This window comes from Barbus barbus (genome assembly GCF_936440315.1).
Source record: "Barbus barbus genome assembly, chromosome: 10".
Classification (NCBI taxonomy): domain Eukaryota; kingdom Metazoa; phylum Chordata; class Actinopteri; order Cypriniformes; family Cyprinidae; genus Barbus; species Barbus barbus.
The window spans coordinates 6892641-6907650 of NC_136738.1; the positions used below are offsets into that span (position 1 = coordinate 6892641).

The 15010-nt window shown below is 37.1% G+C and overlaps 1 protein-coding gene across 1 annotated transcript in view; it reads right to left on the bottom strand.

Annotated features, from left to right (window-relative positions):
- Positions 1-82: 82 nt before the first annotated feature.
- The window catches only part of dip2a (disco-interacting protein 2 homolog A), a 123877-nt gene continuing 108949 nt past the window's right edge, over positions 83-15010 (bottom strand). The window contains exons 18-38 of the mRNA XM_079427509.1: positions 14830-14969; positions 14475-14611; positions 13822-13902; positions 13575-13702; positions 13376-13490; positions 13001-13208; positions 12814-12914; positions 12004-12084; positions 11784-11907; positions 11563-11684; positions 10795-10906; positions 10595-10704; positions 10379-10509; positions 10136-10304; positions 9308-9478; positions 6831-6892; positions 6611-6668; positions 4295-4369; positions 3985-4159; positions 3636-3759; positions 83-1976 (exon numbers count right to left, since the gene is read on the bottom strand). Coding sequence (XP_079283635.1) covers positions 1724-1976; positions 3636-3759; positions 3985-4159; positions 4295-4369; positions 6611-6668; positions 6831-6892; positions 9308-9478; positions 10136-10304; positions 10379-10509; positions 10595-10704; positions 10795-10906; positions 11563-11684; positions 11784-11907; positions 12004-12084; positions 12814-12914; positions 13001-13208; positions 13376-13490; positions 13575-13702; positions 13822-13902; positions 14475-14611; positions 14830-14969 — 2677 coding nt within the window. The 3' untranslated portion in view covers positions 83-1723. The remainder of the gene's footprint in view (positions 1977-3635; positions 3760-3984; positions 4160-4294; positions 4370-6610; positions 6669-6830; positions 6893-9307; positions 9479-10135; positions 10305-10378; positions 10510-10594; positions 10705-10794; positions 10907-11562; positions 11685-11783; positions 11908-12003; positions 12085-12813; positions 12915-13000; positions 13209-13375; positions 13491-13574; positions 13703-13821; positions 13903-14474; positions 14612-14829; positions 14970-15010) is intronic.

The following is a 15010-nucleotide window of genomic DNA, read 5'->3' on the forward strand; positions in this document are numbered from 1 at the left end:
TGTTTATCTTAAATGCAATGTAAGTTTCTTTTGATAAAATTGTCTGCAAAATGTGCATTAAAAATCACATTAGAATTAAAAATGTCAATGTCCATCATTTAAAAGCATGGGTTTTATTAAGAAATATTAACAAGTCAAAAGCTGTTTCAACCAAATATTCACTAAATGACAAAACTGCAAAAATTTAACACTAACAGTCACACAACCATCCTGCAATACAGATGCTGTATGTGCGTTACAATCCTTGCAGCAAAACCACTTCTTGAGTCTATTGCAATATAAAATATTACATGAATAGTGTCTCAAGCTGTTCCCCTTACTGTTTGTGAAATTAAGCTTCGATTTGAGCAGCATCCGGTTTCCTCCATGCCACTGCAAAAACCATGCCAAAAGTATTTGTAGTTTTCTGGTGTCCCAGTAATAACTTATTACACAAATTCTGTACATAATTACAGCAGGCATACTGCCTGTCCTTTACGTAATGAACACAATAAAAGAAAGCAAGCATTGTTAGAAGTGGACTTTACAGTGCTGGCCGATGCGGTGTACAGTGTGTCTGAAAAATACAAGCAAATATCACACTTTAACACAGTAATGAAAAGAAGAATAAAAGCCCTCACCTGCAGTGGTCATTTTTTCCTGAAATAACAATCCCATCTGTTTGGTATGTTTTGTTTTAATGAATTAATGGAAAAGGCTTTCTTTTCAATCAGTAATATGTAGGAGAATAAAAATGTCACCTTTATACATTCATCTGCAGGAATATAAAATAATCTAGTTATGAACGGTGATGTCATACTGTAAAAACTAGTTCAAACTTGAAATGCTGTGAATAATGCAAATTTGAGCAGAAATCTTTTTTTCAGATTGGGACTTGGTTACCTGAATAAGACTCTTCATCTATTCACTGTTATTACCCTGATTCCTGTCCTGCACAGTCTAAAAGCTCACACGAATCAAATGATTTAAAGAATGGGTGGGGGTAAAAATAACAAACAATCCACAGGCGTATAAAAAATATTTAGGGCCCATGTTGAAACACTAGCTGGGAATGCGTAAGCTTGTGAATTTATGGAGCAGCATATCCGCAGCACATCTTCAGTACTGCGTTCTTGCAAACAAAGACTTAGATATCCATTTCTCCATCTTATATCCATCCTTATTGCCATTTGGTCTCCAGATAAAACATTTACAAAAGATTTGTGTGTTGACGTAAAAAGAGAAAAAACCAAACAAAAATTGGCTTGAGCATTTTTTTTTTTTTTTACAGCTATAACATTGGCGATAGTAATGCATTGAAATTAAGTGCATTACACATTTTCACACGCCCTTGACAAAGACATAGTCCTGCAATCTGGATCCTGTTTTGACATCAGGCACTCCTTTGCCCTTTTGGGCCGGTCCTCCTCACACACAGAGAACATTCAGCACGCATGTGTCATGTGCAGGACAAGTGTTCTTGAATAAAAACTGAACTCATAATTGTGTCACACAAGAAAACAGGAGATGAAATCAAGTCAATTGCCCTGACCACTGAATCAGAGTTTTATTTGCAAGGCATTCTGACAGTTTGATATAAAAAAAACTGCATAGCTCCATCAAGGACTCTTCATGTTTGTGGAGGAAGAGGCAAGCATGTCCGAACTTCCCCCAAATGCTTCCTTTGTAAATTTGCATATGCAGATATTCCTGGCATCTGGTTCCTCCTCCATGTTACACATTCTCACATGTTGTAGGCCACATATATAGGGTCCAGTTGGTCGGCGAGGAAGCCGTCACGCAAGTGCATGCGCTGCTTCTCCCCTCTGGAGTTGATTGGAATGACTCCAGGATCCACCACCACAACGACCCCCACTATGAGATAGTGCTCTTCCAGAACCACGTTGGTCACCAGAGCAACAAGATCCAGGGCTTCCTGTTCTGACCCCTCAAGCTCCACGACCACCACCAAGAGATTTGTCCAAGTGAAGACAGCACTGAGGAAAGGTTGAGAGAGAGTAAAGAGATTAAAGGTGTATTTAAGTACGAAAAGCAGAATACTGTATCTACACTGCAAAGGGCTACCCAGGTGAAAAACAAGTACACTTCCATAATGTACTTAAAGTGCTCTATTTTCCAGCACTAATTTTGTACTTAATATACTAAAAATGATCCTTTGAGAAAATGATCCACTTGAGTGTACTAGTGAATGAAAGATGGGTTCAAGTGTACTACATTGGCAACTAAATAAATTTTTTAAATACAAAGACAGTATGTTAAAAGCGCATTTTAGTTCATATTCATGGTGTCTCAAAATAGCACAGTTGAGTACACTTAGATGATCTTAAGTTTATCTTAAGAAGTCCTAAAGGATCATTTTTAGTATATCAAGTACAAACTTAGTGTGCGAGAATAGAGCACTTTAAGTACATTATGGAAGTGCACTTTTTCACCTGGATATTTTTGTACAACATGGCTTTATATTTGTAAATCAAATTCAAAGTGTAACAAAATTAATACACTTCATCCAGCAAGATATTAATATGGAAAACAAACAGCCTTCAGGAAGTCTTAAAGGAATGCTTCCAGTTAAATGAAACTTTGTCAACAGCATTCATGGCATACAGTAAATTATCGCAGAAATTTGGTTGACGTCTCCTGTTTGTCTTTCTAATGTTAGCTGACTACATGATAACAAGAAGGCATCCCTTGCTAAATAAGTGCACTTAATTATATTTAATGTGCACTTGTAGTGTGTTTCAAATCTTGAAAGATTATTTAAAAAACTTTAATTTAATATTAATGAAATAAGAGGTCACTTGAGTGTACTTAGAGCACACTTGCATGACTGTTTCACACAGAAGTACACATTTAAAAAGTGCACTTTTCATAAAACTTCATTACAAATGTGTAATTAATATATTTAAATACATGACATAAAAGTTTGGAATGACATTAAAGTATATTTTAGTTTATCATAAATGTTTGTCAGTACATTCAGCAGTACACTTTAACCACATTCCAAAGGCAACAGAAGTAATGATGAAATTACATATAAAAATGTACTTCAGTCTTACTCAGTTGGGCCACGAAAAAGGAAGCAAACTACATTTATTATAAATGTAAACTATAATACATTTTGATTTAATTGCTATTAACATGCAATTCAGTTTGCACTAAGTATAGGCTGCTCTTTTAAAGTAAGTTTAGGACTGGTATCAAAACTGTATAGTTACCAATATTGGATTAAACAATGTTAGAGAATGTTAGATTATCAATGTCCATTAGTGTAAGTATGTTTGACTGACCAACAATAATTATAGTCATCATATAGTTGTCTTGGAACTTTCGCATAACTTGTGGTTCAGGAAAAAAGGAAATCAACAGCATGCCACAGATCTTATCTTGTATTTAACTCAAAACTTCCTTTAATACCTTTCTAAATTTTGCTTCTCAGGAAACTTAAATTATTAAGAATAGTAATTTTAAGCTATTGTCATGGATACACCAAACAATGAAAACGATCAAATGTTCAGTTGTTATAACAGTAAAATGGAGAGTTTATATTACAGTTGAGTAAAGATTTAAATAAAAAGTTTATCCATTAAAATCAGCTTCTGTGAGGTATACGGAAAGCATTTAAAAATACTGCTTACCACTCTGCAATGCTCTTGTGTGATCTTATGACAGATGTTTCAATATCAATGGGATGGTAGCGCATTCCCCGCAGCTCTAGAGTCTCATCTAGAGAACCAACCACGTACAAGGCATCATGCCGCTCTAGAATAATGTGCAAAAACATCATTTATTGGACAACACAACTGATTTGTCCTATTATCATATCTAATGAGTACACACCAAAAACAATGTACAAACACTACAAAAAACAAACATTTATTAGCTTTTATTGAACATGTTTTTAATTTGAAAAGTCAACTCAGAAATGTCTTGAAATGAGACACTAGTGTGTTTGTGTGTATGGTCTTCATCTCATGCATACAGTACCTCCACTGGCATCTGTAAGTTCTGTGCGCCGCAGGAAACCGAGATATCCAGTTCGAGCCCAAACCGTCTGTGTGTCACCGAAACTCAGTCTGGTGCTGAAGTGGTCAGCATGCAACGCCTCTTCACCATAAACCGTATAGTATCCTGTGGCATTATGGGGGCTGCTCACCCAGATCTGTTTTTAAATACAGTACCATCAGCTCACTGCACATGATATAATATAACATAACAGAATCTGCAGGTAACACTACTTATTTTGGAGGTCAGATGTGGTTCTCTGTGGTTAATAGCACTCGCTACTGAAACTTACTTCTCCCAAATGAGAATCTCCTAGAGGGCCTTTGGTCTCTGTGTTGGCAATTATAACCTTTACCCCAGGCAGAATCTGTGTGTTGAGAAATGTAATAAATATAAAATAATTATTATTTTTTAATTTAATTGATTTTAATGAAGTTATAAATTTGGAATACGTTTTTTACGTTTTTGAAGGAAGTCTCTTATGCTCACCAAGGCTGCATTTATTTGATCAAAACTACAGTAAACAAGTAATATTGTAAAATATTAATACAATTTACAGGAACTGTTTTAATGTTTTTAATGTAATTTATTCTTGTGACGCAAAGCTGAATTTTCAGCATCAATACTCCAGTCTTCAGTGCCACAAGATCCTTCAAAAATCATTCTAATATTATGATTTACTGCTCAAGAAACTTTATTATCATCAGTGTTGAAAACAGTGTTTTCTGCTTAATACCATTCAAGTAAGATAAAAGATAAATACTTTTATTCAGAAAGAATGTATTCAATTTATCAAAAGTGACAGTAAACATTCATAGTTACAAAATATTTCTATTTCAAATAAATGCTGTTCCTTTGAAATTTCGATTCATGAAAGAATTAGAAAAATATAAATGTAGCAGTTTATTATTATCAGTAACATTGATAATAATAAACATGAATAATAATTAAGCACTAATAATAACAGATAACAAATCACCATATAGGATCATGTTACACTGAAAACTAATGGCGGCTTTTTATCACAGCGATAACATATATATATATATATATATATATATATATATATATATATACAGTGCCTATAGAAAGTCTTCATACCCCTTCATTTTTTTCACATTTTGTTATGTTGCGTTATTATGTTAAACTGCATTAAATTACCTTTTTTCCAGCATAAATCTACACCCCACTCACCATAATGACAAAGCAAAAACTGGATTTATCACAACTTTGCAAATTTGTTAAAAAGGAAACACTGAAAAAATGACATAGCACAAGTCTTCATACCCTTTGCTTTGACACTTGAAATTTCACTGGATTCACTGGATCGTCTTTGAGATGTTTATATACTCCAACTGGAGTTAACCTGTGGCAAATTCAGTTGATTGGACATTATTTGGAAAGGCACATACACCCGTTTAACAGCTGAAATGGATGTCAGAGCAAAAACTAAGCCATGAGGTCAAAGGAATGGCCTGCAGAGCTGAGAGACAGGATAGTGTTGAGACAGATATGGGAAAAAAAAAAAATCAGCTTGAAGGTTCACAGGAGCATTTGGCCTCCATAATCCTTAATGGATGAAGTTTGAAAAAATCAGGACTTTTCCTAGATCCAGCCTCCTGGCCAAACAGAGCAATCGAAGGAGAAGGGTCTTGGTTAGAGAGGTGATCAAGACACTGATGGTCACTCTGGTTGAGCTCCATGATCTTATATTGAGATGGGAGAAACTTACAGAAGGACAAACATCACTGCGACACTCCACCAATCTGGGCTTGATGGCAAAGTGAACAAACTCAAGCTTCTCCTCAGTAAAGATACATGAAACCCTGAGTGGTATTTACAAAATTACACCTAAATAACTCTCAGACTGTAAAAAAAAAAAAAAAAAAGATTCTCTGGTCTGATGAACCTCAATTACCTATTCATGTCTGAAACCAAGCACCGCTTACACCTGCATAATACCATCCCAACGTTGAAGCATGGTGCACATCATCATACAGTGGGGGTGTTTTTCAGTGGCAGGAACTGGGGAAGCGATCAGAAAAAACGTAAAGCTGAAGGCAGCTAAATACAGAGATATCCTTAATCAGAGCGCTCAGAACCTCAGATTGGGCTGAAAGTTCACCTTCCAACATGACAATCACCCTACGCACACAGCCAAGACAATGCAGGAGTGGTTTAGGGACGACTCTATGAACGTCCAGCCAGAGCTAGGACTTGGAACCAATCAGACATCTTTAGAGAAACTTATAAATGGCTTTCCACCGATGGTCCCCAGCCAACCTGACAGAGCTTGAGATGACTAAAGAGAAGAATGGCAAAAAAAAAAAAAAAATGCAAATGTACCCAAAAAGACTTGAGGCTGTAATTGTTGCCAAAGTGCTTCAACTAATTTTTGAGTTAAGGGTATGAAGACTTGTGTCATTTTTTCAGTGTTTCCTTTTTAATAAATTTGCAAAATGACAATATTACTGTTTTTAACTGTATGTTGCATCAAATGCCTTGGTGCCTTGATGAGAACAAAACACTTTTCTTTCAAAAACATCAAAAGAAATGTAATTACTCCATTAAAATTTTGTATGTGTATTCATTATTTATAATATCTCACCTTCCCAGATTCCATCAGTGGCAGACTGTGCGGTGATCCTCTTTCAACTAATCGAACCCTGATTGAATTGGAAAAAAAAAAAAAATAAATAACAGATCATATAACTGAACTTTTCTAATTAAAAGACCAAAATAATGTACTTATTAGTCGATAAACAACATAATATGAATTGACACTGGTATATAAGCTTTAGGGAAATCAGAAGTGTTTGTTATAGCACCTGTCATGCCGCAGGGCCCTCATGTCTAGATATACTGTGGTGGGATCCGGCCCAGCGGTGCCCTAGAAACAAAGAACAGCAGATCACTGGAGATCTGTGATATATCTGCCACCACAGATTCTGTGTTCATACTGCTGATCCACCTTCAAGCACTAACACATTTATTGTGTTACCATGTACCAGCGGTGACATTATATGTGATGACACATAGGACCTTCTCAGAAATATTATAAAAGTAAACATGGATTCTTAAAGGCAAAGTGTGCAATTTGTTTTGCTATACTTTTCTTAATATGCAGAGACAACTATAAGCAATTTGCATGTTAAACTAGTAGCTCTGTGGTGCTATCAAGGCAGATGTTTTGTTTGTTCGACCAGTCTGACACAGAAACATTGCCTCAAACAATTCTCTGAGTTTCTGTTTGTGAAACAAATGACAGACTGTGAATGCTTGGGGCAGCCTGTTTGAAAACAGTCATTGACATTTTCATTTTCAGAAATGACATGCTTTAACTTCATAACAGATGGAAGTAACAGATAATTTCCTTTAAGTGAAGTGAAGTGAAGTGAAGTGACATTCAGCCAAGTATGGTGACCCATACTCGGAATTCGTGCTCTGCATTTAACCCATCCAACGTGCACACACACAGCAGTGAACACACACACACCGTGAACACACACCCGGAGCAGTGGGCAGCCATTTTATGCTGCAGCGCCCGGGGAGCAGTTTGGGGTTCGGTGCCTTGCTCAAGGGCACCTCAGTCGTGGTATTGAGGGTGGAGAGAGCGCTGGACATTCACTCCCCCCACCTACAATTCCTGCCGGCCCGAGACTCGAACCCACAACCTTTGGATTACAAGTCCGACGCTCTAACCATTAGGCCACGACTTTCTTTAAAGGGGTAGTTCACCCTAAAATGAAAATTCTATTATCATTAATTCAGCCTGATGTCTTTTTTTTCTTTTTCTTTTTTGTAAAGGTTGGTTCCCATTGGCTTCCACTGTATTAACAAAAAATAGTATGGAAGTCAATGGGAACCAAAACTGTTTGGTTCCCAACATTCATCAAAATATTATGTTTCCCAAAAAGTCATACAGGTTTGGAACGACATGAGTGTGATGACAGAATCTACATTCTTGGGTGAACTATCAATTTAATCAGTCGCTATAAAAACAGTTTTTGTCTTAGTTCTTGTAAAACATCTTACTCTTGTTGTGTCTTACTGGAATGAGGCATTACAACAGTTACAATGACCTGTTTATGAATGTAACCCCTGTATTGAAAACACAGCTTGTATATAAGCGAGTCTACTCTATATGCACAGCTACAAGCATTGCTTTGGCACAGCCTAGAGTAGATATATAGTAAGTGCAGGGCCAAGCACAAAAGCTGTGAAAAGCAGAGCAGGCATATGAATACATTCTGTGAAATGAAAACCGTATATAGACATTAAAGTCACATTTCATAAATAGAAGCTTGCCATTTTTTGGATAGACAGACAGACAGACAGACAGACAGACAAACAGACAAACAGACAGACAGATAGATAGATAGATAGATAGATAGATAGATAGATAGATAGATAGATAGATAGATAGATAGATAGATAGATAGATAGATTTTATGTGAAATTTCATACTTAATTACGATCATTTATAACAAACTGTTAAATAATTAACAATTGAGATTAGTATATGGATCATCTCATTTCATCTTATATGAAATAAAATATGGCACTGTATTTAACAGTGCTGGCACACATAATACAATATAACAAAAAGTATTAGATACTTAGAGACTGGAAGCAAAGCATTTTTTATGTCATGCACATGAGCATTTCACACATATATATATACTGTATACACACAAACAGAGACATATGACAAGCAGAGCCTTAACAAGCATCCTGGAAGCCCCCTGCTAGCACCCCTGTGGTCCCCATCTGGGTCACAGTACCTGCTCAGCCAACTTGCCCAGCCTGTTGGGCTGACGAGAGGGCATGGAGCAGCAGACAAACACAGGCGTACATTTAATACACAAACAGATACATATACATACAGTTACAGACAGGCATCCAGGCATCCAGGCCAGTGAACAGAGCAAGGGTACACAAAATGATTTTTAAACAATTACAACAGATAAAGGCCCATTCACACAAAGAGCGTTGCGACAAAGTGACATAAAAAATGTAACAGTGTTAATAATAATTTTTGTGTGTTATTAAATTTCGATAAGTTTAGAGAAAATGCTACTTGAACAAAAGCGCTAATTTATGTTTTGTAATTTAAAATACAACATATTGCTAAAACATAACGATATATTTAGCTTTTGGTGTGAAAAGATTTATAGTGCATTATTCTTGTCATGATAAAAAATCATGACAATTTCACACTTAATGTAAACAGGTCTTTTAAAAGCACACATTCGAGTTTCTACCTAACACAAATAAAAAAAAAACACTTGAATTCATCACTCACCTGAAGACAAATGGCCACATTGACCCTGCAGCCGAAGGTGGTGCTGACGGCCCGTGAGGAGAGCCCCAGGTCTTTGAAGATCTTCGAGAAGGACTGTGTAAGTGTGGTGCGAGGACGTTCTTCAGCCACCACCATACAGGTTCGTACACACGACAGATTCACATTCCGTAACTGCAGGTGCACAGATGGGGGGGTTAAACTCAATGGAATGGATCAAATACAACTTATGCCCTTAACGACTTTAACTAGAACTACTGTAAGCTAAATGGGATCCTAGAATATGCTGATACTCAGAGATAGGACATACAACTTAGTCCAAGATAATGGTAAAGATAATAAGTAAAGTAAACTACAGTTTGGTGTCGGTAGAATTTTTAAATATTTGTATAAGAAGTAAAAATGCTCACCGATGCTGCATTTATTTGATCAAAAATATAGTAAAAACTTTTATATTGTGAAATATTATTACAATTTATAATAACTGGATTCTATTTTAATATATTTTAAAATTAAATTGATTCCTGTGGTGCAAAGCTGAATTTTCTTCAGATCATGATCCTATTTTTATTTGCTGCTCAAGAAATATGTCTTCTTATTATCATTGTTGAACTGCCTAATATTTTTGTTGAAACCGTGATACATTTTTTCAGAATTCTTTGATGAATAGAAAGGTCAAAAAATAGCATTTGTTTACATAATGCATTACTTTTATAATGCATTATACTGTATATATGTAAAGTGGTACCATGCATTTAAATAAGATAATGAAATATAATTATTTGCTACATTTTTTAGACAAAGGGTGTGTGATTACTGTATATTACTGACCCGCAGAGCTTCAGTCTGGGAGCCCAGGCCTTTGGTACACATCTCCATCACTGAATACGAACAGAAAGTCACTCGTACTTTATACTGACTGACAGCAGAAAGCCACAGAGACGGATTGGTCTCCAGCTCCAGAGGAGGAACCAAAATAGACTGATGGCCTGAGTACACACTGCAAACACAAACATGATTTGCATTACAGCGCAGTATTATATCACAGTATCCAAGGTGTGAAATGTCTCTCACCTGCAGAGACACCAGAGGGCAAAGCCCAGGCCACAGTAGGGGTCCAGACAGATGGTGATCTGTCGAGAGGGGTACAGCTCACACTGCAGCTTAATAGAGCGACACAAGGCACTGGTGGCAGCATGGGACATCTGTGAAAAACACACAGCATTAGAAATGTCAATCCCACACAAAATTAATGTGCCATTGGCACTTGAATGGCAGGTTAGACAGCACCTTGACCCCAGCAAGGATTCCTGTGGTAGAAACACTGAAGTCCAGGTAGGCGAGCATCTCTGGGGTGGGAGGTTTGTAGATCTGAGGAATTCTCTTTCTTGGGAGATCATCTGAATGGATTGAATAAACTAAATTTATTGTTTCGTTTAACAAGGGATTGCAATGATACAATAGTAAAAAAGTGTAAACGATGTCTTTACCTGTGTCCAGTATCAATGGCCACATTTTAATATCCACAGCAGCCGCTGCCTCTTTGGATTTCAGTAGTTTCATTATTGCTTGAGTTGTCAGAATACATACAGACTTACTGACCTGTCAAACATATGCACCAGGATAGAAAAGTTACAGCAGGGAATACAAGATAATGTTTAATCAATCAGACACTGGATTAAGGCTAAAATAATACTTGTTAATATACATTAATTCTTAATACACAGAGAATATAATCTACATATATAATCTAATATAATTACCTACAGTGGCCCCAAAAAGTATATGGACATTACAGTCACCATTCATGAAAATAATCTTATTTTGATATAAAATGAGCACTTGGTTGAATAAATTGCAAAAATTACTTGAGTGAGAAAAGCTCTAGAATTAATTGTTTGCAATGACACTTAATTTGTTATTTTGTAAAATAAAATAAAGCAACACCTTACGAGTAAGTTTTAGTTAGTTAACATTAGTTAATGCATTAGGTATCATGAACTAACAATGACCAACTATTTTTACAGCATTCATTAATGGTAATGGTAACATGGTTAATGTTAATTTATAAATACAAAGCAAAAAGCAAACAAACTCATTGTTAGTTCATGATTCCTAATGAATATTAACATTATTGCTGAAGTGTTACCTATACAATTATATAAACACAATAATAAAGACTGATCACAAGGGGTCGCTAGTTTTTCTGTTTCTTGGCTATGGTAACAGCATGTGCAGCACTCAGAGATTGAAGTTACCTCAACAATCATTTTAACGGTTGGCAGGGTTGTGGTTAGGTTTTGTGGGTGTGGAGGCCTGACAGTGACCGGAACACAACCGGCATACAGACAGCCATAGAAAGTGGCAATCAGATCAATACCTGCAAAGTAGGAAGACAGAGAGGTATTGAGCCCCACAAAACCTGAGATCTGAACACCCTTTATTAGAACACAGTAATATAAGTCTCTTTCTCACTTACCAGGAGGATAAACAAGTGCTACATGATCTCCAGTGTTAAGTCGACCTCTTTCCATCAGGGCTACAGCCACACGCTCTGCCCGCTTGTGGAGCTGTACACAGGAGGCTGTGTTGGCCACAGTGCCCTGAAAAAATAAAACACACATCGAGTAAGATGATAGTGAATACACAATCTGACTCTGAATACTGTTTCCTGGGTTGAGGGATAATGAGATCTGTACCTTGGCGTTGAGCAGCAGAAACAGAGGGTGATCTGGTGTGGCCTGAGCCCTCCACTGCAGAACATCCTGCATGTACAGGAACTACAAGAGGAGAGATGACACATTCACACAACAGTATACTTCAGGACCTGCCCCTATGATAAAGTGCACTTAACTGTATTGAAAGCGCACTTGTGGTGTACTTCCAATCTTAGATGTAACTTGTACTTGCAGAAAATATAAGAATAATTAAATAAAAATTTGCTTAGTGTTCTTAAAGAGAGAACGCATTCATGACTATGTTTCTTAACACACTTAAGTACACTTTTAAAAAGTGCACTTAGATGTCAAATTAAACATTTTCATCATTACAAATGTGCAATTAAAATATATTTATGATATTGATTTATATTGTATTTTACCATAAATGCATTCCAGCACATTCATCAGTACTTTAACCATATTTCAAGACTATAGAATTATTTATGAAATTACGTATTAAGATGTACTTAAGTCTCACTTAAGTGGGTCAAAAAAAACACTCTAAATTTCAGCTACTTGTATTTAATATAAATTTAGTATAATACATATTCATTGTATTATGTGTTCCTTGTGAAATAGTAAAGCAACAGAACATGTATATGTATATTGTATCAATGCAATTAACATGCAGTTAAGAGTCTGAAAACATTACATTCAGTTTGCATTTAAGTACAATCTTTTAAAATAAAATATTTCCATAAGTACTCCATTTTAAAAGTATGCTAAAGTGTACTTCTTTTTCACCACTGACCTCTGTGGTTTGAGAGACTGAATGGGGTGGATCTTTACCTGATCATTGTCCTCCAGCTGTGAAACATCTCTCCCACAGGCCTGTGCAATCCTCTTTCCTGCCACTAGGTTTCCAACTATCATAGAAGCAGGACCCACCTCTGAAACAACAGAGACAACAGGTCATATGATGTGCAAAATATGCATAAAATGAAAAACAACCACCCAACACTCACACAGGACTCACCTGTACCCGGCTGCTTCTGTCTAGGTTTGGGCAGGTTGGTGACGCAGGTATGAGGGCACATGAGGACGTTGCAGGGGTGCAGGGCTCCCTCCAGGAAGCGCTGTTTGGTCTCTGAGATGTGGATGCCGCCCAGAGGAGCTTTGGGTAGTGTGTTAGCTGGCACCAGAGCCAGACAGTACACTCCCACCTGATGGATGCTGTCGATAGCCTGAGAGTGAGAAAGAAAGTTGTCAAGAAAATGTGTATGCGTGCGTGTGTGTGTGTGTGTGTGTGTATAAGAGTGTTGTTTTTGTGCACTTTACAAGTAAACACTTCAGACACACACACATCTTCATTTGGATATTTAAGTAAACGTGTGTGTGTGTGTGTGTTCACCTGCAGCACACGACTCATCCACTGGAAGCTGTCCTCCTCAGAGGCATCTGGTCTCTGTTCTGCCACCACAACAATACGTTCATCATGCAGCACCGATACAGAGAAAACCGCAATCCTGACAGAGAAAAGAGATGCAGCCTTCAGTCTGAGCAGAGATTCATACTCATCTCAAGTCAAGAGTAAATGGCACTTGAGTTACCTTCCTCTGTAAACAAACTTCATGGGCTCCACGGCCAGTGCTGTGGCCACCACATCATCTGCGTTGTGTCTCCGTCCACTCACCACCATCAGTCCATCCATCTTTCCCACCACAAACACCAGATTATCCTGTAATACAAGAAACAAACCCAATCCAAAAAAGATTAACTCCCCGTGTTGATTTAAAAGACACTTAAAAGTTATCCTGCTTCAAAGGGAATGGTTTGTTTTAAGACATCTGAACCCACCGGCCCGATGAAGCCAAGGAGAGATGTGCGTGTGAAGGGTCTGTCACTGATAGGAGCTCCTGATGATGTGACTGGAATGGTCTGAAAGCAAAACAACAAAAACATTTTAGTTGAGTTTACAACGCTGTCAAGTCCTTATTTTACTTACCTTTTTATTAGGTAAGCATCACAAACTTTTTAACAGGATGATAACACATAACTCAAAGCTCTTTGCAATGATGACTAGTGGTTTTATTTGTGAACTTTTAATTTTTTTTTAAACAAATTGTTCTCATTGACTATTGTTGTCTCATTGACTACTGATCTATATTGTTGTAGGGAAAATGCTCATGTCTTTCTAGAGTCACTTAGTTGAATTATAGGCTCAGAAATTTCAGTAAAATATAATAGTAAGAATTTCAGTTGTGAATGAATGTTTTTAATGAGTTAATTATTCAATGACTCACTCGAAAAGATACAAAATACACCAACTGGTATATGTCAGAATGGTCCATTGATTGAATCAAAGTGAATCTTTGACAGAAATATTTAATTTTCAAAACTGCTACCATTATGGCTGTACATTTAATGTAATATAGAACCAAAATCGAATGTTGATTGAACATTTTAAGGCCAACACTAAATGTTTAAAAATCACTGGACCTTTTGTTTACCTCAAATACATTCTTGGTCATGCCTGGCAGACCGTAGTAGGAGATTCCTGTACTGCTGGAGCTCACACAGATTTCTCCAACCTCATCCATTCGACACAGGTATGGCGTGCCCTCTACCCGGATCACACACACCAGCGCTGCACGCACACACACACACACACACACACACACACACACACACACACAGAGAGATGCATAGACAATACATTAGACCCCAAGAGAAATTAAAATTCAGAATAGAATGTTAATGTATATAAAGTGCCAAAAAGTAAAGCATTTCTAAATCACACTATTCATCCAATCAAAACCGTTTTTCAGTCTATAGATCAATCAGTGAGAGTGAAGCAGGTCTCACCTCCAGGCATGACCTGTCCTACATCCTGGACAGTGAGCACAGAGAGCTTCTCCTCTGTGTCTACTCGAATCACCCCATAACTCAGACCGCTCATGGACAGCACTGCCTTACCCGGAGGAGGAACACCCATCTCTGGAGGCCTGAACACACAAATACTGTCATTCAACATGGATTTGGGCTC